The sequence below is a fragment of the Schistocerca nitens genome, chromosome 10 (assembly GCF_023898315.1).
Source record: "Schistocerca nitens isolate TAMUIC-IGC-003100 chromosome 10, iqSchNite1.1, whole genome shotgun sequence".
Lineage (NCBI taxonomy): Eukaryota > Metazoa > Arthropoda > Insecta > Orthoptera > Acrididae > Schistocerca > Schistocerca nitens.
In genome coordinates, this window is record NC_064623.1 from 45,776,497 (window position 1) to 45,802,676 (window position 26,180).

At 39.3% G+C, this 26,180-nt stretch overlaps 1 protein-coding gene across 4 annotated transcripts in view; it reads right to left on the reverse strand.

Moving 5' to 3' along the window:
• Positions 1-25,726, reverse strand: part of LOC126210303 (uncharacterized) — a 120,024-nt gene extending 94,298 nt beyond the window's left edge. For all 4 annotated transcript variants that reach the window (XM_049939501.1, XM_049939499.1, XM_049939500.1 and 1 more), the window contains exons 1-4: positions 25,515-25,726; positions 18,477-18,539; positions 7,350-7,412; positions 1,695-1,757 (exon numbers count right to left, since the gene is read on the reverse strand). In XM_049939501.1, the coding sequence (XP_049795458.1) occupies positions 1,695-1,757; positions 7,350-7,412; positions 18,477-18,539; positions 25,515-25,517 (192 nt within the window). In that variant the 5' untranslated portion in view covers positions 25,518-25,726. The remainder of the gene's footprint in view (positions 1-1,694; positions 1,758-7,349; positions 7,413-18,476; positions 18,540-25,514) is intronic.
• Between the last annotated feature and the right edge of the window lie 454 nt (positions 25,727-26,180).

Sequence of the window (26,180 nt, forward strand, 5' to 3'; positions counted from 1 at the left end):
AAGACAGCTTTCAATATTGAAATCTTTGTCAGTTCCATATATATATCAATTTCTGAAAATAATTATTTCTTTATAAATTTAATAGCCTAATGATTAGTATAAAGGTTGAAAATTTTGAAACTATTAATAATATCGATTTCATTATTGACAGTAAAATTAATGAAATTAGAAATGACATATTTTGGCTATAATTAACACTGAAAAATACAAACTATTGTATCTAACATAGAGTTCTTTTCACATCACATACTTTTAAATATTGTACTACTAATTTTCATGGTGTGATTTTGATGCCTGACAATATATCGAAAAAGCGGAAGAAAACTATATGTACAGAAAAACTGTATTTGTCAGTTAAGAAACTTTACTAGCTTTTTTACATAAGAACGGACATAACCGCTATGTCAGTTTGATCACAACGTCCTGAACCAGCAACACATTCGCTACTATGGATGGCTACAGCGGCAGCATGGCTCAATATTTCTGCAGGATGAGTCAATGAAACATCGAGTTGCTGCACTATACAACACAGGAGAAAAAGCGGGATGATATTAAGAGATACCCCATAACTTTATTCACCTCTGTGTTAAGATCCCTTAAATAAACAAATTCTAGTGGCTAAGACTAGCAAAAATCTGAACAAGATAAACAGCCAAAATTTAGATAGCTCTAACGTTTTCATGTTTCTCAGTTATTTCTAAGTTATGAAATTAAGGATTCATGCCAGTTTTGTTGTTAGAAACTGCAAAATGATGTAACAACATAGCTGTGAATTCATAAAAAAAGAGTTGAAAATTTCTGTAAACAACACATCAACCAACAAGAAGAAAAAAAGTCAATCACAAGCTGAGTGACCACAAAACATACAAAATGCAGTCTTGTTGACCCCAAGTGTGAAGTAAGGTACTCAAAAATGAAAATCACTTCAAAGGTACCACAGCTCTTACATTTGAAATAGTAAATATTTATTTGCATGTCTGGATGCACGGACACAGATGACGATTTACAGCAGGAAGAAATTAATTCGACATAAAGTCGCTGAATGTAAAGTAACTTGGTCTCAGCTGTGCTTGGTGTACTACCTATTGGTGAAATATGAAAATTCGTGGCAGATGGGGACTCGAACCCGAAATTTGCGCTTTCGCCTTAACCATTAGAGTTTTGTGAGCGTGCACATTCGTGTCTACATGTCCATATCACGGCCATTAGTTTCATCACTAAATACTTGTAGCCTTACTCTACATTCCCGCACCAGTGAGAAGTGTGACACACACACACACACACACACACACAGGTGGAAGTTTGAGATGGTCTGAGAGGCGTGCACGTATAGCCTCATGGTTCAGGTGACCGCTCGCGATAACTGAGTAAATCGTGTTAGCCTCCCACTCCGGCACATATTTTCATGTTTAACTGTTAGGTATCACATATATACCTAACACAGCCAAGGCCATGTTACTCGCAATCAACGAGTTTATTTCGAATTAAAACAATAACACAAAAAACTAGTCAAAATTGTACCACGTTATCACAAAAGAAAGAAAGGCTTGCTTGGACTGAAGTCGGCTGAAATGTGTCGACACAGGATTTAGTAACAAAATATCACGATAAAATAGTTGATGTTTCTTAATTATTTTTGAAATACTCTCCAAATGTTAACAAGCAATATAACTACTGACATTAATATTACTTACCGGCTTTGGAGTGTTTGTAGTCCCATTACATGCAGATTTTGTGCATTGTTTTGGAGGATTTTCCTAGAAGAAGAAATAATTGAACAACAAATTGAAAACAAAGCATCCACAACAAGAAGCAGGTAAAAAGTACTAAATCTGTGGATTAGCGAATTGTAGCCAGTAATTGAAGGAGAGTTTTCTGATTTTTTTTTTTTTTTGACTGAAGCTGCAACAAATTTATTATTCTTGGATCGAAGTTGACTGTTGAAAAAGTTTTAATTGTTCTGTACATGCATAGATTCAATCGGTAGGGGACTTAAGCTTGGGTTTACTATAGTTATTTTCTGTTTTTATTCCTAGTAGCAATTTTTTAAATAAGGACAGGAAAACAGCAATATTTCAGAAATTCAAATCAAGCTGAAGGGAATATTTTGTTTGCCACACATTCCTTTGTTTCGTCAAGTAAATTATTTTTAGTGCATTATTTGTACATACGATATAGGACAAGTCACGCGTAACTTAATGTATATTACTATAAAAAAAGCAAGTTGTAGATTAACGTTGTTACCAAAAATTTCGGAAAGTTCTTGGCCAATTTATTTCCTAATTTAACACGATAGTCTAATAAGCTTTTGGACAGACGTAGGCAAATATGGGAAATAAATACCTAACAAGGGAACCTCCCCATAGCACCTCCCTCAGATTTAGCTATAAGTTGGCATAGTGGATAGACCATGAAAAACTGAACACAGATCAATCGAGAAAACAGGAGGAAGTTGTGTGGAACTATGAAAAAAATAACCAAAATATACAAACTGAGTAGTCCATGCGGAAGATAGGCAACATCAAGGATATCATGAGCTCAGGAGCGCCGTGGTCTAGTGGTTAGCGTGAGCAGCTGCGGAATGAGAGGTTCATGGTTCAAGTCTTTCCTCGTGTGAAAAGTTTATTTTCGGAAAGTTATGATCTGTCCGTTCGTTCATTGACGTCTCTGTTCACTGTAATAAGTTTAGTGTCTGTGTTTTGCGACCGCACCGGAAAACCGTGCGGTTAGTAGACGAAAGGATGTGACTCTCAAATGGGAACCGAAAACATTTGATCGCAAGGTCATAGGTCAACCGATTCCTCCACAGGAAAACACGTCTGATATATTCTATACGACACTGGTGACGGCATGTGCGTCACATGAGAGGAATATGTTGTCGACCCACCTAACTTGTACACTTGGCGATTGGGCAAAAAGATTCTTCTACCTTGCCCGATTTAGGTTTTCTTGTCGATGTGATAATCACTCCCAAAAAAAAGTGATGAAAACATAAGAGTTGGTCGCATAAACTGAAAATAAAAAATTAAACTTTTCACTCGAGGGAAGATTTGAACGAAGGACCTCTCGTTCCACACCTGCTCACGCTAACCACGGGACCACGGCGCTCCTGAGCTCATACTATCTTTGATGTTGCTTATCTTCCGCATGGACTAATCAGTTTGTATATTTTGGTTATTTCTTTCATAGTTCCACACAACTTCTTCCTGTTTTCTCGACTGATCTGTGTTCAGTTTTTCAAGGCCTATCCATTGTGCCAACTTATAACTAAATCTGAGAGGGGTGCGATGGGGAGGTTCCCTTGTAAGTAATATGTAGAGGGGACTTTTTTAGCAAAAAACTCAAAAAGGTATTGACCAATTTATTTGAAATTTTTGTATCATATTCGGACGGACATTGGCCATGTATTTTATTAAATATATGTAATATATATAAATACATATTAGTAAATGAAGGAGAAATGTTGTTATTATCTTGAGCGCTTTACTACAAACTTGTTATAGGATATTCCACTTACGTTCACACTGTCATAGGCTGTGTATTTTTTTAAAACAGGAATGAGCAGATTTTCTGAGAAAACCGACTGCATTAAAAAATGCAATGCCGTGAAAATGTACGGTTTCATTTTGTTATTCACAGTCAATTTTAACATAAGCATCTGAGAATTTAAACCATCAGACAAATTGTTTCTTCCACTATATTCCTTCTCCTCATATATAATTTTATATAAAAATTTATACAAAATAGTGTTATGTTTTGTTTTATTCTTTGCAGACAGCTTGAGGGGAAAGAGCCATGCTATATCAAATGCTTATCAACTTATTATTAGAATACTACTGTACTTTTTTTTGAGTCATCAGTCTCCTAACTGGTTTGACTCGATATATTCCAATCTCTGTTTTCCACTTCAGTTTTTGCATTCTACAGCTCCCTCTAGTACCGTGGAAGTCATTCCCTGATGTCTTACCTGATGTCCTATCGGCTGCCCCTTCTCCTTGTCTGTCTTTTCCACATATGCCTTTCCTCTCCGAATCTGCACAGAACCACCTCATTCTTTACTTTATCAATCCACCTAATTTTCCACGTTCCTCTGTAACCTAACATCTCAAGTGCTTCAATTCGTTTCTCTTCCGCTTTTCGCACAGTCCATGTTTCACTACCATACAAAGATGTGCTCCAAATGTGCATACTCAGAAATTTCGTCCTCAAATGAAGGTCTATGTTTGATTCTAGTAGACTTCACTTGGCCAGGAATGCACTTTTTGCCTGTGCTAGTCTGCTTTTAATGTCCTCCTTGCTCTGTCTATTGTTGGGTATTTTGCTGCCTAGGCAACAGAATTCCTTAACCCATCTACTTCGTGACCATGGATCGTAATGTTAAGTTTCTCGCTGTTCTCATTTCTGCTACTTCTCATTATTTTCGTTTTTCTTCGATTTACTCTCTGTCCATATTCTCTACTCAATAGCCTGTTCATTCCATACAGCATATCGTTTAATTCTTCTTCACTTTCCCTCTGGATAGCAATGTCATTAGCTAATCTTATCACTGATATCCTTTCAACTTGAATTTTAATTCTACTCCTGAACCTTTCCTTATTTCCATGATTGCTTCTTCGATGTACAGATTGAACAGTAGGGGCAAAAGAACACAACCCCGCCTTACAACCTTTTTAATCCAAGCACTTCCTTCTTGGTTATCCATTCTTATTATTCCCTCTTGGCTCTTGTACATAATGTATATTAATTGCCTCTCCCTATAGCTTACCCCTATTTTTCCAGGTCGACAGGTCCTATGAACGGTTCTTGATTTTTTAAAATCTTTCTTCCTTTATCAACCGCACCTTCCGAAGTCACAAAAATGGTGAAAACATTCTCTACACAACACACCAACCAAGCACAATAAAATAAAATAAGACCCACAAGGTGAGTGGGGGCACAAAATGTACAAAATTGGAACCGTGTTGATTTCAAGTCTTAAATAAACCACTTAAAAGTTACAGTCACTTCAAAGGTGTTACAGATACGAGATTTAAAATAATAATATTGACTTGCATGTCTGGATGGGCGGACATTGACGATATACAGATATACGAAGTTAATTCGAAACAAATTCACTGAATGCGAATATGTGAATAACTTGGTCTCAGTTACGTTACATAGAGATGTGCACCCGCAACATACTAGTGACAAATTAAAATTTTTGCCAGATCAGGACTCGAACGCGAATTTCCCGCTTGTCGCAAGCGTTCATCCCAATCATTTCGCTGTTCGTATACCCCTCGCAGACCGGCCGAAACTTCTATATGTAAGAGTGTCCACGTGATTTTACCGTGGTCTCCTACATTCATCACGAAATACTTGTTGCAGCTTTACTCTGTGTTACCGCACCAGAGAGAAGTGTGACATACAGACATGTGGAAGTTCGTGTAGGTCTGAGAGGCGTGCACAGATTGCCTAATGGTTAAGGCGACTGCTCGCAGTAAGTGGGTAATTATTCGCATTCGTCGTTTTTATTTCGAATTAAAAACAACAACAGAGGAAACTAGTCAAAATTGTACCACACTATCATAGTAGAATGGCTTGCACAGACTAAAGTCGGTTGAAAGGTGCCGACACAAGTTTCTTGGTAAAAGAGTTGTTCTTCTTTAAGGGGAGCCGGAGGTGGACAAATCCAAAAAATTACGATTTTTTTTTGCTACCGAAAATTAATTGGAACATTCCTCTTTAATGTAAACTTTGAATTATTGTTCTACTCGCCCTAGAAGTGGAGTTATTACCATTTTCCCATACGCCTGCAGAGGAAATGGGAGGCCGCTGAATGCATCTAACACCTTCTCGTGACTTCCTGGCGAACTGCTTGGGATTTTCTCGGCCTGTTACGCATACAGCGCCTTATTTTACGCATACAGCGAGTGTGAAAGGGTTGGCTACATTGCTTCCTGTGACAAATGAAGCGCTAAGAGCGCGGAACATCGTCTCTGTGCTTTGGAAGTGGATGGAGTGAAACAAATTTTTGAACGTTCAGTTCCCAGATACAACGTTAGGTACAAATACTACCTTGGGGATGGTGACTCCAAAGGTTTCAAGACTATAGAGGAACTGAAACCATATGGAAATGAATTTGTAGTTGGAAAAGTTGGAATGCATTGGGCATGTGCAAAAGCGTATGGGTGCACGGCTTCGAAGGCTCAAACAAACTTTGGGTTCAAGTAAGCTCAGTGATGGAAAGACAATAGGAGGGAGAGGCAGGCTTACTGGAGGTGACTGAACGTCTACAGAGATACTATGGGTATGCTATAAGGCAAAATACTAGTAATGTTAGTGACATGCGAAAAGCAGTGTGGGCATTGTTCCTTCATACTGCCTCTTCCAATGAATACCCTCAACACAGCCTGTGCCCAAAAAGATTCCTGGTGCAAATATAATGCAAAAAAGGACTATGATTACAAACATGGTTTGCCAGCAGCTGTGATAAATGTAATAAAACCAATTTTTCATGACTTAGCACAGCCAGAATTGTTACACAAATGTCTACACGGAAAAGCGCAGAATCCTGATGAGAGCATAAACAATTTGATTTGGAAAGTGATTCCTAAAAGGGTGTTTGTAAGCATAAAAACACTGCACTTTGGCATTTATGATGCAATAGCAACCTACAACCAAGGGAACAGTGTGAAGTGTGAAGTTCTGAAGGCATTAGGATTTACAGCTGGGGTGAACAGTGTACGAGCACTAAGAAATATTGACAGAGAAAGGATAAGAGGAGCAGAAAGAAGAGAAAGGCATATGAAGTATGATGGAACAACAGGCCAGAAAAGAAGACAGAAGAGGAAGCCTTTGGAGGATGAAGAAGAAGACCCTGATAATCCATCCTATAGTGCAGGAATGTATTGAGAAACTTTGATAGCCATTTCCTGTAAATTAGAATTTTTCGAATATAAGGAACATTTTCTCAAAATCCACTCAAGCTAGAGAGATGAAATTTTTATACAGCGCTCCTAGTGGTCAAACTTACATTGTAACACAGCCATTTGGCAATATGTTCAGTAGTTTCATTTCAGTTTAATTATAAAGCAATTATTTGTAAAAAAAATTTGGGTCATTAATAAAAAAATAATTGGAAAGAAACTAGAAAAGATACTCCAAAATCCCTCTAACTGCAATACTAAACCATTCTATATGTAAAAAAAAAATTCAAATTTTTCTATTTGGTAGTTTATTCATAAACGTTCCTCAAACTTAGTGATTTTAACATGGGCAGCATAGGCACCTCCGGCTCCCCTTAATTGTTTTTGAAATACTTTCCCATATTAACAAACAACATAATTCCAGCTTTTAATATTACTTACTGGCTCTTTTCTGATTTTAGTCCCATCACTGGCAGAACTCGGGTGTTGTTTAGGAGCCTTCTCCTGTAGGAAAAAATAATTGAACAACAAATTGAAAACAAAGTCTACACAACGAAAAATCAGTGAAAAGTTCTAGAGCTGTGGATTGGTGAACTGTAACCTGTATTTGGAGGGGAGATTTTTATTTGTTTTATTTGACTGAAGCTTTAGGAAATTAATATTTCATGGATGGAAGCTGATAAGAAAGCCAGTTTTAATTGTTCTATACATGCATGGATTCAGTCGGTAGGGGACTTAAGTTTATGTTTACCATAGTTATTCTCTGCTGTTATTCCTGGAATCTAGAGGTTTTCAAAAGTAGCATTTAGATGCACAACAGGTTTTTCTTTGTTTTGTCTAGTAAAATAATTTTAGTTCATTGTTTGTACGCATGATATAGGACACGGCAGGGGTAACTTAATCTATATAGAGACAAACTGTAGTTTAACATGGTTACCAAAAATCTCCAAATTTTCTTGACCGAATTAGTTCCCATTTTTGCACGATACTTCAATGAACTTTTGGACTGGCACTGGCAAACGTTTTTTAATTACCTATGGTAAATAAATATAGATGTAATATATAAAGGGGAACCGCTGTCAGCAAAAATCTCGGAAAGGTATTGACCAGTTTATTTTAGATTTTGTGCATGATACTCCAAAAACCCGTTCATATGGACATCGGCTGTGTATTTTTTAAATACACTCCTGGAAATTGAAATAAGAACACCTTGAATTCATTGTCCCAGGAAGGGGAAACTTTATTGACACATTCCTGGGGTCAGATACATCACATGATCACACTGACAGAACCACAGGCACATAGACACAGGCAACAGAGCATGCCCAATGTCGGCACTAGTACAGTGTATATCCACCTTTCGCAGCAATGCAGGCTGCTATTCTCCCATGGAGACGATCGTAGAGATGCTGGATGTAGTCCTGTGGAACGGCTTGCCATGCCATTTCCACCTGGCGCCTCAGTTGGACCAGCGTTCGTGCTGGACGTGCAGACCGCGTGAGACGACGCTTCATCCAGTCCCAAACATGCTCAATGGGGGACAGATCCGGAGATCTTGCTGGCCAGGGTAGTTGACTTACACCTTCTAGAGCACGTTGGGTGGCACGGGATACATGCGGACGTGCATTGTCCCGTTGGAACAGCAAGTTCCCTTGCCGGTCTAGGAATGGTAGAACGATGGGTTCGATGACGGTTTGGATGTACCGTGCACTATTCAGTGTCCCCTCGACGATCACCAGTGGTGTACGGCCAGTGTAGGAGATCGCTCCCCACACCATGATGCCGGGTGTTGGCCCTGTGTGCCTCGGTCGTATGCAGTCCTGATTGTGGCGCTCACCTGCACGGCGCCAAACACGCATACGACCATCATTGGCACCAAGGCAGAAGCGACTCTCATCGCTGAAGACGACACGTCTCCATTCGTCCCTCCATTCACGCCTGTCGCGACACCACTGGAGGCGGGCTGCACGATGTTGGGGCGTGAGCGGAAGACGGCCTAACGGTGTGCGGGACCGTAGCCCAGCTTCATGGAGACGGTTGCGAATGGTCCTCGCCGATACCCCAGGAGCAACAGTGTCCCTAATTCGCTGGGAAGTGGCGGTGCGGTCCCCTACGGCACTGCATAGGATCCTACGGTCTTGGCGTGCATCCGTGCGTCGCTGCGGTCCGGTCCCAGGTCGACGGGCACGTGCACCTTCCGCCGACCACTGGCGACAACATCGATGTACTGTGGAGACCTCACGCCCCACGTGTTGAGCAATTCGGCGGTACGTCCACCCGGCCTCCCGCATGCCCACTATACGCCCTCGCTCAAAGTCCGTCAACAGCACATACGGTTCACGTCCACGCTGTCGCGGCATGCTACCAGTGTTAAAGACTGCGATGGAGCTCCGTATGCCACGGCAAACTGGCTGACACTGACGGCGGCGGTGCACAAATGCTGCGCAGCTAGCGCCATTCGACGGCCAACACCGCGGTTCCTGGTGTGTCCGCTGTGCCGTGCGTGTGATCATTGCTAGTACAGCCCTCTCGCAGTGTCCGGAGCAAGTATGGTGGGTCTGACACACCGGTGTCAATGTGTTCTTTTTTCCATTTCCAGGAGTGTATATGTAATACATATTTGGTATATATAAAGGGGAAATGTTGATAGCAAAATTTTCTAAGGGTTCTTACTATTTTACTATGAACTGTTACCCGACATTCCATTGACATCAGTTGGACATAGGTTATGTACCTTTAAAGAACAATGTACAGGTTTCATGACATAACCATCTGCGTGAAAAGATATAGTTTATCGTGAAAATGTGCAGCTTTATTTTCTTTTTCGCAGTCAGTTTTCATCACAGATTTCATTTGAACCATTAGACAACCTGTTCCCTCCACATATATCCTTACTCCTTATAGATAAATTTAAACAAAAATTGTGTACACAAAGAGCATGCTGTTTTGATTTCTTTGTTGCAGACAATTTTAAGAGGAAAGACAGATGTTGTATTTTTGGCCTATCAGCTTACGATTAGAATACTACTGTATTATGGAATCTGAATCATACAAAACTTTGCAATCCTACCTGTTCACTGAATAAAAGTATTAGAAATACCCTCATTGAAGCTACTACCCACACAAATCCGGTAGCTGGAGACAGATCTCCCGTTGCCCTTACAATAAGAGAGGTGAAGAGGAGTTGAAGATAGACTGGGAGATGGACAATGACAGGGGGAAGAAGGAGGAGATGGACAGAGAGATGGGGCGTGAGGACGAGATGGACAAGGAGGGAGGGAGGATAAAATGGGCAGAGAGAGAGAGTGAGAAATGTGAGAAGGAGATTATGATGTATACACAATTCACATATGCATTCAGCAATGGCAGAGCACTGCCAGGTTCGCTACGTAATTTATAATTGCAGTACTTATTAACAGATACTATGTGATCAAAAGAATCATAGTAAATAATGGTATAAATCCTTGGGGAGTAAATGAGACCACCCACAGGAAACCAGATATGTTGAACTGGTAGCAGCCATACACACACACACACACACACATACACACACACACACACACACACACACACACACACACACACAAAGAAATAAATCTAGCTAGCTTTCAAAATAAATCTTTTCTAGAGCTAGAGAACATGGCCATGTCCACATCCTCTCTCCAACTCCCCCATCCCTCCCCTCATATACATAGACATCTCTGTGCCCCAGATGATGCACAATACCAGCACTGCTGTTCAGCAGGACAACTGTGTTGGGGTTTGCATTATTTTGGGTTGGGTGGATAGAGGTAGGTAGAGAGTTTGGGAAGAAGAATAACCAGCAGCTCAGAGGGAGGCCGTTAGTTTACTGGCTAGGAATGTCGGATGGAGGGGTGACAGGTACATGGGACAGGCGTGTGATGCAAACATGAACTGGGGTGTGCATTAGATTGTGTGTGTGTGTGTGTGTGTGTGTGTGTACTCTAGCTTAGGGAAGAACTTATACTGAAAGCCAGCAAATTTCATGTTTTTTTGTGTGTGCTGTCGATAACTCAATGTTTCCACTTTTCGGAGAGAGGTTTTCTTTGCTCCTAAAGTATTACATTCTATCTCCATTTTGCTACTATAAATAACAATATAGTGTAACATAGCCAATACAAGACAATATTATTAACAGTATTTGATAAATCAGGTTTACTTATAATGATGTTCCAGAAATTAAGAGACAGAGTAGAAGGAGTGTTCAAACAACAATTACTTAACATCTCTTTAAATCTACTCAATGTTGGTATGCATTTTAAGTAAAGTAAAACATAACATTATATAACATACACCCATATAATGTACTCATGTTTTTCTTTAATTTGTACTTGTAGCTGGAAAATATTGATGGCACTGTAAGAAACCAGTGCAGACGATTTTCTAAGATCCCCCAGATTCGTAGATGACATGGTATACTAATTTAGACCTGTGGCTGATTTTGGTTGGTATCCAAGGGACACACAAAATGTATAATAAATTGTAAAGTAGACAAACAATTTAAAGGGCAGCGATATCCAATATATCATATTTATTGACATAAAAATAACCTCTATGTATGTAGTTCAGGAAAATAATAAAGAACCTACCGAGGAAGCCACAACTCTGGTGAAACAGGTTTGGGTCATAATTTGTGTTATTGCAAAATGGCGGACGCATCCTTAATTCATTATTATTATAAAAATGCAATCTCTCTCTGAAGTGCTTAGCGCCAGAAAATTGTATACATATTGTAGACCCAGGTTTTAGAGCCTTCTGGATACAGAAATAAATCATTTTCACGTTAAGATAGCTTTCATTATTCAAAATTTTGTCAGTTTTGATTTACATATTGATTTCTGAAAATAATTATTTACTTCAGAATTTATAGGCCTCATGGTTAATAAAAGAAGGGTGCCAATTTTGAAAATATTAAAAAATACAGCATTTGTTGCTTTTTTAAAATTGATTTCATTGTCGATAGTAAAATTAATTCAATTATAAATGGAGACATACATTTTGTTTACAGTTAATACTGAAAAATAGCAATTGTTGTATATAACACAGACTTCTTTTCATATCATATACTTTTAAAAATTTGACTACTAATAATCATGGAGTAAGATTGATACTTGATAAGACATCGAAATACATACAGAAACTAGTATTTTCAGAAAAAACTGTGTTTATCAATTAGGAAAGTTTACGAGCTTTCATTGAAAAGAAATAAATAATTAATATAATAAATTCATCTGAAATACGCCTAAAATTTTTATGGTATCGAACATGTTATTAATTGAGCAGAAGTTCTGAGGGGGCTAGATACATCATTAGTGTATGCATGTGACGCAGCAGCTCATTTCTGCGGTAGTTGGCGGAAACGTATGTTGCTGATATTTCAGGACCATAGGACTGGTCGGGGGGGGGGGGGGGGAGGGGGAGGAGTCAACACTTTGGCCTCCTTCTTTCCCAGTCATCAGACCTTGATTTCCGCATATGAGGACACTTGAAGGAATTATTCAATGACATTCCAGCATACGAAGTACAGACAATACAGTATGGTGTCTTCGGTATCGGCCAGCTTGTACAATGATAATCAGGTCGCCTTCAAAGAAATTGGGATTGTAAATGTTGAAGGGCAGAAGGATGCATTGTCAGTCACTGAGTTCCTCCTACGAACAAGAGATCTCATCTCATTATGTTCTTTTTTGTAGGAATGAGTAATAGCGTCTCTCAACATTTTCGACACTTTCTTTAACACCTTCTGTGTGGTAGGCACTAAAAATGTGCTGCACACACCAACTTATCCATGTATGAGGTGCGACAATAAAGTAGTGAGATTGATGCGAAAATAAAATTGCTTACCGTTTTAGTCAAGTTTAGTGTTGTCTCCTTCAAAGTAGTTCCCTTCTGACTGCACACACTTTTTCCAGCGCTTCTGCGATTGATGGTAACATTTCTGGAACTCGTCTTCTGTAAAACCCTCAAAGACCCTCGTCACAGCATTTGTACATTTTGTGTTGTTTGAAAATGGTGTCCCTTGACCGCCGTCTTGACTCTTGGAAATAGAAAAAAATCGCATGGTGCGATATCTGGTGAATAAGGTGGCTGTACTGAAATTTGTTTTAAGGTTAAAAATTGCTGTACTGACAGAGCAGCATGGGATGGCGCATTATCGTGATGCAGAATCCAATTATCAGCAATGTTGGCACTGACATGAAGAACTCTATTACGAAATCTTTCTAAAATTTCTTTGTAGTAAATTGGTTAACTGTTTGTCCAGGAAGCACCCACTCTTTATGAACAATTCCCTTGGAATCAAAGAAGCACACAAGCATGCATTTCACTTTTGACTTTGACATGCGAGTTAGTTTTGGTCTGGGTGAATCCTTTGAGCGCCAATGCGAACTTTGCCGTTTTGTCTCTGGATTGTACTGAAGAAACCAAGTTTCATCACCGGTGATAACACGGCTCAACAATTCTGGATTGATTTCTGTCTGCTCTAACAGGTCGGATGCCACATTTTTCCGTGTTCCTCGCTGTTGTGGTGTGAGATTTCTGGGGAGCATTTTTGCACAAATCTTTCTCATACCAAGATCTTCAGTTATTATTAGACGAACCATTTCTCAATTGATGTTCAGTTCTTCTGCAATCATTTTCACAGATAATCTTTGATCATATCGTACGAGTTCACGCACCCTGGTCAAGTTGACATCCGTCGCTGAGGTAGATGGTCGTCCACTGTGGTCATCACTAAACGTTTTATGCCAACGAAAAACTTGAGCTCTTGACATAACCTCCTCTCCAAAAGTCTTCTGAAGCTTATCGTAAGTTGTCGTCGCGTTTTCACCCACCTTAACGCAAAAAGAAATGGCATACTGTTGCGCAATATTATGCGGCTCCATTTCCGTGACGAGAGACACAAACACGTGTTAACTTATTACAGCACAACTCACTACTGAGCAGTTGCGTTGATGTGCCGCTTGGAATAGAAACAGCTTATAGACCAAGGTCAAAGATAATGTGCCTACGCAAGTCTGCAGAGTGGCCATATCTTGGAAAGAAAATCAGTCTCATTAATTTATTGTAGCATTTCGTATATGGGTCTATAGAACACACACGCTGAGGTGACAAAAGTCGTGAAATAGGGATATCACATATACAGATGGTGGTAATATCGCATAGAGAGTGTACAAAAGGGCAGTGCAGTGGCGGAGCGCTCATTTGCACTCAAGTTATTCAACTGAAAAGGTTTGCGACGTTATTATAGCCACACGACGGGAATTGATAGACTTTGAACTCACAACGGCTGTTGAAGCTAGACGCATGGTATATCATCATCATCATCATCTTGGACAGTTTCCAGCCACTGGAACTCCATCGTGTTCTGTCTTTCCACCATTCCCCCTCTTCCACCTTCGTCCAGTTCTCTCCTCTTCTCGTCACACATTCCTTCCTTCACCCATCTATCTCTTGGTCTTCCTCTGGGCATCTTCCCCTCCAGTTGCAGATCAAACACCCTCTTTGGAATTCTTCCCTCATCCATTCTCTTCATGTGTCCATACCACTGCAGTCTACGTCAGGCACTACCTCTCACCACAAAAAATGCAGTGGCCGAGACTCTTCACTTAGCGACCAAGAACAGTGGCATTTGCGTAGAGTTTCCAGTGCTAACAGATAACCAGCACTGCGCGAAATAACTGCAGAAACCAATGTGGGACGAATCACAAAGCTTTCCATTAGTACAGTGCAGCGAAATGTGGAGTTAATGGTCTATGGCAGCAGGTAACCGACGTGAGTGTCTTTGCTAGCAGCACGACATCACCTGCAGCCCCTTCTCCTGGGCTTGTGACGATATTAGTTGGACCCTGTGCAACTTGAAGTCCATGCAGTGGTGAGATGTGTCCCGATTTGTGTTGGCAAGAGCTGACAGTAGTGTTCGAGTATGTACAGACTCTATAGGAAGCCTTGGTCCCAATTTGTCAATATGGCAGTACGGTAGTTGGTGGTGGCTCCAAACTGTTGTGAGATGCGTTTAAATGGCGTGGACTGGGTCCTCTGGTCGAACTAAACCGATCATCGACTGTGAATGCTTATGTTCGGCTCCTTGGAGACCATTTGCAGCCATTCACGTACTTCATATTCCAAAACAACGATGGAATTTTCATGGGTTACCATGCGGCATGTCATCAGTCCACAGCGGTTCGCGATTGGCGTGAATAAGATTTTGGATACTTTGTGCGAATAAATTGGCCACTTAGATCTCCCATTATGTATCCCATATACCTTTTACGATACATGATCGAGAAGTAAATTCGTGCACTTTCGCAGTTATACACGGCTGTAATAGCAGCATTGCCAAATATTTCTACAAGGGGCTTCCAAAGAGTTGTTGAGTCCAAGGCATGCCGAATTGCTGCACCACGCCAGGCAGAAAGAGGTCCGAAATGATATTTGGAGGCATTCTGTGACTTTTGTCACCTCAGCCTGTAGGTCCGACGAATAAATAAATTCTAGTCGTTAAGACTATCAAAAACCTGAATAAGATAAACAGGCAAAATTAAGATAGCTCTGACATTTTCATGTTTGTCATATATTTCTGAGCTATGAAATTACGAATTCGTGTCAGTTTAATTGTTACAAACTGCAAAAAGACAGTGATGAACTCATGAAAAAGGTGAAAATACTCGCTACGCAACACACCATAAAGCAACTATAAAGTAAAAATAAAAAAATAAAAAAAAAATAAAAATAAAAAATTAAAAAAAAATACAATCTGAGAGGCTACAAAATGTGCAAAATGCAATGAGCCGGTGGGTTTCTGGCGCCAGGCGATATCGATTCTTACTTCCATCTTTGATCGTTGTCCCTGTGCCTTGTTCTCTTTGCGTCTTTGAGGCAGGCTATTTGTGTTGGCGCGCGTGCGTAAGTCGGGGAGGGTGGGTCCGCGCATGAGCTGTGTCAGTGCTTTCGATGTTGTCCTTGTGGGGAGTTGGCAACACCATGTCACGTGGCACGGCCGTATGCCGTGAGGACCAGTTGAGTTGGAGCAACGAAGAAGTATGGGCCGCTGCCGGAAAGTATTGAAGTTGGATTGAAACGGCTGGCTAGTGGCGACCATAATTTGCTAATACCTCGAGAGAAACGTGGATGGATGGCGTGTGAATTTCACATGAACAAGAAAAAAATAACCGCCTAGCTTTCGTGGTGGGTTCCTGCTTCTGTATATAGTGAATATTATTGTGTACTTAACGACTGTTGACTGTTGCAGTTGCTCGTACTAGTGGCCAGCAAAACATTCATTGCAGTGGTGGCGAGGCGAGTTGTGTTCTGGAACGGCCATTAAATTATGTTACTTAAGTGGCTAGAAATAGCTCCTCGCATTTGAAAGTTTGCATTTGGTGCTTAGTGGCACGCTGAAGGTAGCTGGTTCACTTGAACGTCATATCTTAATTTAGTTATAGATTTAGAATTTTCTGGTTTTACGAATTAGTGGTAGTTGTTGTTTATTAATAATTTCTTGTGTGTATGGAAGGCAAGTGGACATGATAAATATAGGTCACATTGTGTTTTATGGTCGGATAGAGGCCGTGTGTATTTTGGTCTGTGGGCATAGGGGCCGTGCTTATTGCATTAGCGACCTATCGAAGTGGCATTAGCTTTCTATTGCAATTTCAAATACCTATCTAAAGGTCGATTGTCACATTAGGTTCTGCACATTTTATTTAAGGGGTGTCAGCCATTCAGCAAAGACAGATTATCTTATGAGGTGTGAGGTCGACATTAAGCCATTGGGTGTGGACTGACACATCTTTTCACGTAGTATGCAGATTTTTTTTTTGTTGATCAAAGGAAACTAAGCTCCTTAAATCTGTTCATTGGTTAACTTGTAATTTGTTTATGTTGAGGTACTGCTTTTCTCTCTCTCTCTCTCTCTCTCTCTCTCTCTCTCTCTCTCTCTATATATATATATATATATATGTGTGTGTGTGTGTGTGTGTAACCTGTATCTACTACAGTGTGTCTGCCGCTCATGTTTTCCTGTTTTCAGAAACGTGTATAGTGGTCGACGCGAGCAAACCTCGCCCCGCGAGCTTGCAGTGTGACGGAAACCTCAGTATTTGAACTCAGGGCCGACCAGACCCCGTTAACGCGCGATTTTTCTATTCCATTAAATTGGAGGCTTGTTTTAGGCAGAATATTTCCTACTGCCCAAAGTTGAGTAAAGTTCACCCTTTGGATAGTGTGTTTGTGAAATAGTAATAGATTAATGTTTGCTCGCGTCCATCACATGTTGATCAAATTAACGTTCTGCCTTAAGCCTGCATAAAGTCTAGAACCTACCGGACGTTTAGTGTAGTAGAATGCTAAGTGCAAACGGAAAAATTAATAGTACCCTTCAGGTCAGAAAGCATCAAATTAATTTTACCTTTTCAGTAAGTGTAAAACTGAGTGAGCAAGGCAATAACAGACATTGTAAACATTTGGTTATCTATTTCATCTATTATATTGGTTGTTGTTACCGGCACGTAAAGGGGCCGTTGTCGCAAGTGTGACGGTTAATATTGTAAATACTAATTGTGGATGGGGCCTTGAGATGCAAATGTTGTTAATTGATTATTACTGCTGATGAATTCATGTGTATGTGTAATCAATAAAGAAGTGTTAAAACTACAAACTGGTTGTGTTACTGGTATACAAGGTTAGAGTGTGCAATCGCCACACCATGCAACTTAATTGATTTCAAGTCTTAAGTAAGATACTTAAAAGTGACAGTCACTTCAAAGGTATTACAGCTTTTCGATTTAAAATAATATTTACTTGCATGTGTGAGTGGGCGAACGTTGAAATAGATTCGCTGAATGCGAATGTGCCAATAACTTGGTCTCAGCTGTTTCAGGTATAGATGTACCACATATCGGTGACAAATGAAAAGTTTTTTCCGGACCAGGACTCGAACCCAAATATCCCGCTTATCGCGATCGGTCACTCCAACCATTTCGTTATCCGTGCACGCCCCCTGGACCGACCGAAAGTTCTATATGTAAGAGTGTCCACATAATTATATCATAGTCTCCTAAAGTCATCACGAAATACTTGCAGCTTTACTCTGTATTTCCGCACCAGTGAGAATTATGACACACGGACATGTGGAAGTTTGGGTCGGTCTGGGAGGCGTGTACGAACAGCTAGTGGTTAAGGTGACCGCTCGTGATCAGCAGGAAATCCATCTTCGCGTCCCGCTCTCGCCCATATTTCCATTTGTCACCAACAGGTAGCACATCTGTACCTAATACAGCTCAGGCCAAGTTACTTGCATTCATCAAATTTATTTTGAATTGAAATAATAACACAGAAAACTAGTCAAAATATTACCACATTAGCACAAAAGAAAGCGTTGCACATACTGTCGGATGAAAGATGCCAATACAAGTTTTGATAACAAAAGATCTGAAGATGGCTGGTAATTTAGTCTTTCTTCACAAGAGTTTCTGTTTTTTTAATTACTATTGAAATATTCTCCAAATATTTACAAACAAAATAATTGTTGATATTAATATTACTTACTGGCTCTTGTCTGATTGTAGTCCCATTACAGGCAGAACTTATGTGTTGTTTTGGAGCCTTCTCCTATAAGAAAAAATAATCAAAGAACAAATTGAAAACAAAGCATACACAGCAAAAAGCAGGTAGAAATGTCTGGATTGGAGGACTGGGAAATTGCAATCTGCATTTGAAGGATGGTTTATTTTTGTTTTGTTTTATTTTACTGTAGCCTTAAGAAATTTATAATGCTTGGATGGAAGCTGACAATAAAGCCAGTTTTATTTGTTCCATACATGCATAGATTCAATCAGTAGGTGACTTAAGCTTATGTTTACTATAGTTATCTTCTATTTTTATTCTTAGAATCTACATATTTTATAAGCTGTCTTTAGATACGGGACAGTAAAAAGGCAACATTTCAGGATTTCAGATCAAACTGGAAGGACTATTGTGTTAGCCACTCATTCTAAAAATTATTTGTCTATTTCTCTGTTTTGTCAATTAAGTTATTTTTAGTGCATTATTAGTACATACTATATAGAACAAGTCAGTGCTAACTTAATCTATTTGACTACATAATGGCATGTCGTAGTTTAATGTTCTTACCAAAAATCTCCAAAAATTCATGGCCAATTCATTTCCTATTTTTACATGATACTCTAGTAAAATATTGGACAGACATAGGCAGCAGTTTTTAAATACATATGGTAAATAAATATATATGTAACATGTAAAGGCGAAACGCTGTTATGAAAAATCTTGGAAATGTATTGACCAGTTTATATCACATTTTTGCGTGGTACTTCAATAAACATTTAGATGGTTATTGGCGATGTATTTTTGAAATATACCTAATATATATTAATATACATTACATATATAAAGGGGAAAAGTTGTTAGCAAAAGTGTCGAAAACTTCTCGAACGTTTTACTACGAACTGTCAGATGATTCCATTGACATTCAGACGGTCATGGGCTACGTCTTGTTTTAAACAACAATATACAGATTTGCTGACATTAGCGCCTGGGAGAAAGGAAACGCAGTGGCATGAATGTGTGCCATTTCATTTTCTTTTTCGCAGTCAGTTTTAGCGTAGGTATCAGGGCACTGAAACCATTAGACAAACTGTTTCTTGCACATGTATCTTTACTGCTGAGATAAAATTTTAAACAAAAATTGTATGCACAAGAGTGTGATGTTTTGTTTTCTTCATTAGAGACAGTTGTAAGAGGAAAGAGGAATGTTGTATTTATGGCTAATCAACTTATGATTAGAATATTACTGTACATTGGAATCTGAATCATACAAAACTTTGCAGTCCTACCTACTCACAGACTGAAACTATGAGAAATACTCTCACTGAAGCTATCATCCTCACAAGTGAAGCACCTTGAGGTAATCTCCTGTAGCCATTATACTACTTATCCAAATGGATTTATCCATTCATTTAAGTGACTCCTTTCCCCAGTCGAGTTTTGTTTGCAATAACAGTAAGGATCAAGGTCTTAGAGAGTGGGGAAGAGGAGATGAACAGGGGGGGGGGGAGGTATAAAATGGACATAGAGAGCTGGGAAGAGGTAATGCGTAGAGAGAGAGGTGAGGAGGAGATGGAGAGAGATTGGGGGAGAAAGAGATGGACAGTGAGAAGTGGGAGATAAAAGAAATGGACAGAAAAGAGATAGACAAGCAGAGAGGTAGGAAGAGATGAGCAGACAGAGATGGGAGAAAGAGACTAGGATATAATTACAAGTCAGATATTTATTTCGCAACTGCAGAGAATTCCCAAGTTCGCCAGTTAATTTATAATTATCACAGTTATTAAGTGATACTACATAATCTACACAATCAAAGTAAAAAAAATAATATAAATAATTTGGGAGTAACGAGACTATTCACCGAAAAGTTGATTTGATGACAGACATGCAGGAAAAAAGAGAGAAACCTAGTTACTTTCAGAGTCAATCCATTTTGAGCTACCGTGCACAGCCATGTCCGCACCCCGCCCCCTCCCTGCTCCACAATCACACCTCTGTACCCCAGATGCACAATACCAAAATTGCAGTGCAGCAGGTGGGCTTGGTTGGGATTTGTGCTGTGTAGGATGGGATGTGGAATGGAATGGAGGAGTGACTTGTGCACGGGCTATATACATAGTGCTGAAGGCGGTGGAGAGCTCTGCAAGATGAGGGTGATGTAATTTGAACTGGTATGTGCCTAAGTGTGTGTGTGTGTATGTACTCTAGCTCGAGGAAGAATTTATTCTGAAAGCTAGCAAATTTCATCTCTTTTTGTATGTGTGTGCTGTTGAGGACTCAACACTTCCGCATTTCGGTGACTAGTCTCCTTTATTCCTAAAGTACTTCGATTCTATCACAACGTTCCTATTATAAATAATATAGCGTGATTTAGTTAATACAGGATATTATAGTTAACAACATTTGGTAAATGAGGTTTACTTATAATGATGTTCCAGAAATTAAGAGGCAGAGTATAAGCAATGGTCAAACAAGATTTCAAGGTTGCTCTAAACGTATTTGACGTCGGTATGCATTTTAAGTAAAACATATCATTATACAACACAACACCAATGTGATATACTGTTCTTTTGCATTTATTTGCACTTTGTTGTTAGCATTGTAAGGAACCATTTTCAACACACATATTTCATCACTATATAGCATTAAACGTATTTATTTTCAAGAACAGTCATTAGTAACTTCCTGGCAGACTAAAATTGTGTGCCGGACCGAGACTCGAACGCGGAACCTTTGCCTTTCGCGGGCAAGTGCTCTACCACCTGAGCTACCGAAGCACGACTCACGCCCGGTCCTCACAGGTTTACTTCTGCTAGTATCTCGTCTCCTACCTTCCAAACTTTACAGAAGCTCTCCTGCGAACCTTGCAGAACTAGCACTCCTGAAAGAAAGGATAATGCGGAGACATGGCTTAGCCACAGCCTGGGGGATGTTTCCAGAATGAGACTTTCACTCTGCAGCGGAGTATGCGCTGATACGAAACTTCCTGGCAGCGCACACTTCGCTGCAGAGTGAAAATCTCATTCTGGAGTGATTAGTAAATTCGTAAAATGGCAAAGGATGTAGAAGTTGATTAGCAACCAAATTATCCATTTGGAAAAGCTGAAACTCGTAGAAAACAGAACATTTTCTGTTAATAATGCAGCTTTCTAGATTGCAGCTTTTCTTTCATTTTTAATATAATGAGATTATAGCTAGTATGTCCAATAATAACCAAACTCTTCTATCTTCAGTTCAAGTTAGTTATGTGGCCATTATTAGTTGTTCATCATAAGAGAATAGTAGGGGGGGAGTAACTTTTATTTTGTTTACATCCCTCACAAATCTACCCAATGGTCCAATGATGGGAGCCTTCAAAACATGTGTCTGAACGAATGATTCTGTCTAATGTTCAGTGTTCAATGTCACTGCTGTCTACACAGTTTTTCTCCTGAGATGCTTCACTCTGTCTTGTGTCCTCAGTCTCGTATGTGTCTAAAGACAGTTTTACCCTTCCCTTTAGGTGCTAGATTCCTCAGAGTAACAGAACTCCTTCTCTGGGAGACGCTTACCAACTCATTAAGCTGAGAAACAGTCAGTTCAGTGGTGATTTCATAATGCACACAAATTCTACAGTGTAAATGATGATAGAACAGCTCAGTATCAAGAACGCAATATATTTAAGAACAAATGCTTCAAATAGCAAACAGCTACACTTCTTGCTTGGAGAGGTTTCGATTGTGAATAGCAACTGACTTTACCTCTTAAAATGAAACTAGGGTGGAACAACACGGTATACACATTATGTGCCTATCATTTTGTTTGTATCCACTCTGGATAAGAGAAGAAAAGAAGAAGGAAACACCAACTCTAGAAAACGACTGATGTTGAGACACATTTTAGAATTTAAAAAATTAAAGCCATTATATATAAACGTTGAGAATCTGCAGTAGAAGAAGTGGGCAATACAGACACAGATTTCTCGAGTCGGACCACTTGGTCACGTTAACAAATACTAATGTGTAACTTACTTTCTGGATAAGTGATATAGTAATAGATACTTAAAGCTACCTACCCAAAATATCTGTTCACGCCAGCTTACACATTACAAGCCCAAGAACAGTTTTCATAGAAGGACTGAACTGACTATTTGAATATTTGCTCAATTTATGTATGTAAATGTGTAAATATTCAAATCTACAATTCAGCCCACTGCAGCTTGGTCTGTCACTATGTTTTTCATTATGTATATATAGTAATTTCCTCTGATAAATCGAATTTACATCTTCATCTTAAGGTGAATTCTCTTCATACACGATCACCATTAAGGCCTGTATTTGGTTTAGCGATATATATGTGTTTGGAAGATGTTGCCTTCAGCAAAACAATGTCTTGTTTTTCTCAAGTACCGCAATTAGTGAAACTGTGCGTGTTGCGAAATAGTTCATAGTTTTCACGACATGGAAAACCCAGCCAACAAGCAAATAAAAGATACAGGTAACAAGATGTCTTGAATACCAGCTACATCGTATAAGACAAAGAGATTAACAGCAGAATGTGCAGTTAAGTCAAATACGCAGAAACCCACTGATGATGGTGCTACATTACTCCTCTTCAAGTAAATAGAAAATAAACAAGAAACTGAACACAGCAGAATCTCCCTAACATATTGGAAATTCACAGAACGTGGCTAACACAAGATAACGATACCTTATTTTAGTTAGCTCTTAAATCTCTACTTTTGCGAGACACTTACATAAACTGCCAAAACTACGGTACAAATTAATATAATATTCATGCATTGTTCAATGATTTTTATCAAATACCAAATTCATATTAAATTTAGCATGCAACACAGTCTGAATAATGCAGTTAAAACCGGTTATAACGACGTCGAAGCGACCGACTATAAGGTTGTTATTGCCTATAGTCGCACGAACCGGGGTTTTGAATTTTTTTATAAAAATTTCGTATCTGTAAATTTTAGGCTGCCATACAGTTAAGACTTCAAAAAGTATCAGAAATACAATGTGGAGAATGACTGAAGAGGATCTCCCTTATGTTTAGTAGAGTGTACAGCAATAAAATCCAGTAAAATATATAAAACCTGTAATAAGTGAAAGAGGCAGTAGCAACAATATAAAATGTTCAATAATATCCATCACGGTCTTGGATAATGAATGAGTTAAAATAGACATGCTTAAAACGTATTGTAGATGCCGTGTAGGTTAATAGTAATGAATGACACAACCTAGTTCCAGTTACTACATTACAGAAATCAATCCACAATAGCAAACTTAATAGTACTCTATACATAAATTACATGCAGGTTTATGCTTTGTCCCATGTTTTTCCGTAAAATGTTATACAAATGTGATGTATTGTAGTTGACCCATTGAAAATATCTAACAGATAATCACGAAGCATCAATAACGAATACACTGTTACTCCCCTTTTCTACTTTCAAAAAATAACTCAGATTCGAATTTAATTATCTGCTTTTCTACCATCACGAGAAAGACAGTGTTGTTTAGTCTTTCAGCCAGTTACTTTAACTTTGAAATGCAGTATAGTAAGCATACTACAGTATAACGTCGTATTTAAGGTAACCAGTTATCTTTGTTTCCCTTTTGCTTTCATCATGTGCGTACGCATTTTGCATTTGACAGTGCATTTGTTTTAACGGCTGATTTGAAATCAAAAACCTGCACCAAAAAAGAGTTTAAAGACAAGTATTACATTGTTGTCAGCAATCCCCAAATACGCAATAAACAAAAAAGAACATATCCATACTTCCCAAACTAATGTTATAAATGCGAAAGGAACTTTGCTTTCGCGTTAAGACCGCTGAACCAAATGTGATTAAATTTGGTATGGAGATAGCTTAAATGCTGGGGAAGAACATAGGCTACCTCGGAATGTCTTTAGTACGAGATATTTGTTAATCTGAAGAAAATGAAGCGAAATACGGAACAATAATTGCTGTTTGAAAAAGCTGTTTACTCTTTGACTTTTGAACTTTGTCATATTTACGAATATGTTGTTATTGTTTGATACGTTGTATATAAGACGACTCAACGTAATGAATACAACACTAATACAATCCCCAAAGTGTGTAATGCGTACTTCTATTCTAATTTCAGACACAAGCGCATCGAATTGTACTCGCTGAGCGTCTCGCGTCTCTTCCAGCTTCTGGGACGTTTGCAGACTCACAACTACGTCCTTTAAACGCTGGACGACAAAAAGAGAGACTGTGTCTTTACATGTAGCGCGTGGAAGGCTTTTAGTGAGGCTGCATTTGATTATATGCAAGCGCAGCCTATTTATAACAGGCATAAATCTGGGTGCATCTAACATTATTGCCGATACAAATGTTACAAAAATTTGCGCTGCACCGAACTACAAGTTATTTATTTTCTCTCTTCGCCAGTTTAACGCTGTTTAATAATTTATGAAGTCCATATTTTACTTTAGTGTTGCCATCCGTCACACATCGTAACAAAGTTACTGATAAGAGTCAACAATTCGTTGGTTAACTTTGCTGACCTTTGATCACGGGCTTCCGGGTAGAAATCCCAGCCGGGCCGGAATCTCTCCGCTGTGTGTGTGTGTGTGCTCATCATTTTATCGTCAACTACGCGCAAGTCGCCGAATTGGCGCCAAATAAAAATAATTACTTGCAGGAAGCGGTCGAACATCCCGAATGGCAGTAAATGCCAAACACAAAATTCATTTCATTTTACTGATATGCGAGTGCAGCTGCGAGTAACGGCCAGTAGCCGATACATGTCTCCGAAAATGTGTAGAAAAGTAAGTCGTTTGATACGAGAACTTGCAATAATCGATGTCGATCTTTTGAATTCACCGTCTATACACGATTTAGACGGTACCGCTAGATTTCGCTGTTATAGCCAATACGTCATTAAAAGCGGTGTCGCTATAAACTATGCCGATTATATTATATACAACATGTGCTATGCAAAGTGAAAGCTAGCTTCTAAGCGAAAAATAAGTGTCAGTGGTTGTTACGATAAAACTAACCATTTCCAGGGTGAATGGATCCGTTCAGGTTATGTCCTTCCAACCATATCTTCTCTTTAACAATAGCAAGCCAGAACTCGATCACAGTTCCGCCACACTATTTACTGTCGATAGATTTTGTTGTTTATTTTATCTTCAGTATGTTCAGTAGTTCACAATTTTGACAACAACGATAGCATGTTCGGAGCAACTGCGTCTCCCTGCGGCGGGACTGTGTGAAGACACATACTGATTGGCCGTTCATCGCCGCAGCGCGTCGAGGACGTAGTGCACCTAGCGGCCGAGAGATGGCAGGCGCTTCCAGCTGGCTGTAGAGAGCCTAATGCCATGTCCCTCCCGTAGCGACTCCTGGCTATTTTTTCTTTTTTTTCTATTTTCAAAATGTAAAGACGTAGGGACAGATTTCCGATCGCTCTGCAAAATGCAGGGACTTTTTGTACAAGAATCAAAAATTACAATGTAAGAAATTAAAAAAGAAAAATGTTGCCAAACTGCATAAATTTTAAACGTTGTATACAGGGTGTTACAAAAAGGTACGGCCAAACTTTCAGGAAACATTCCTCACACACAACGAAAGAAAATATGTTATGTGGACATGTGTCCGGAAACGCTTACTTTCCATGTTAGAGCTCATTTTATTACTTCTCTTCAAATCACATTAATCAT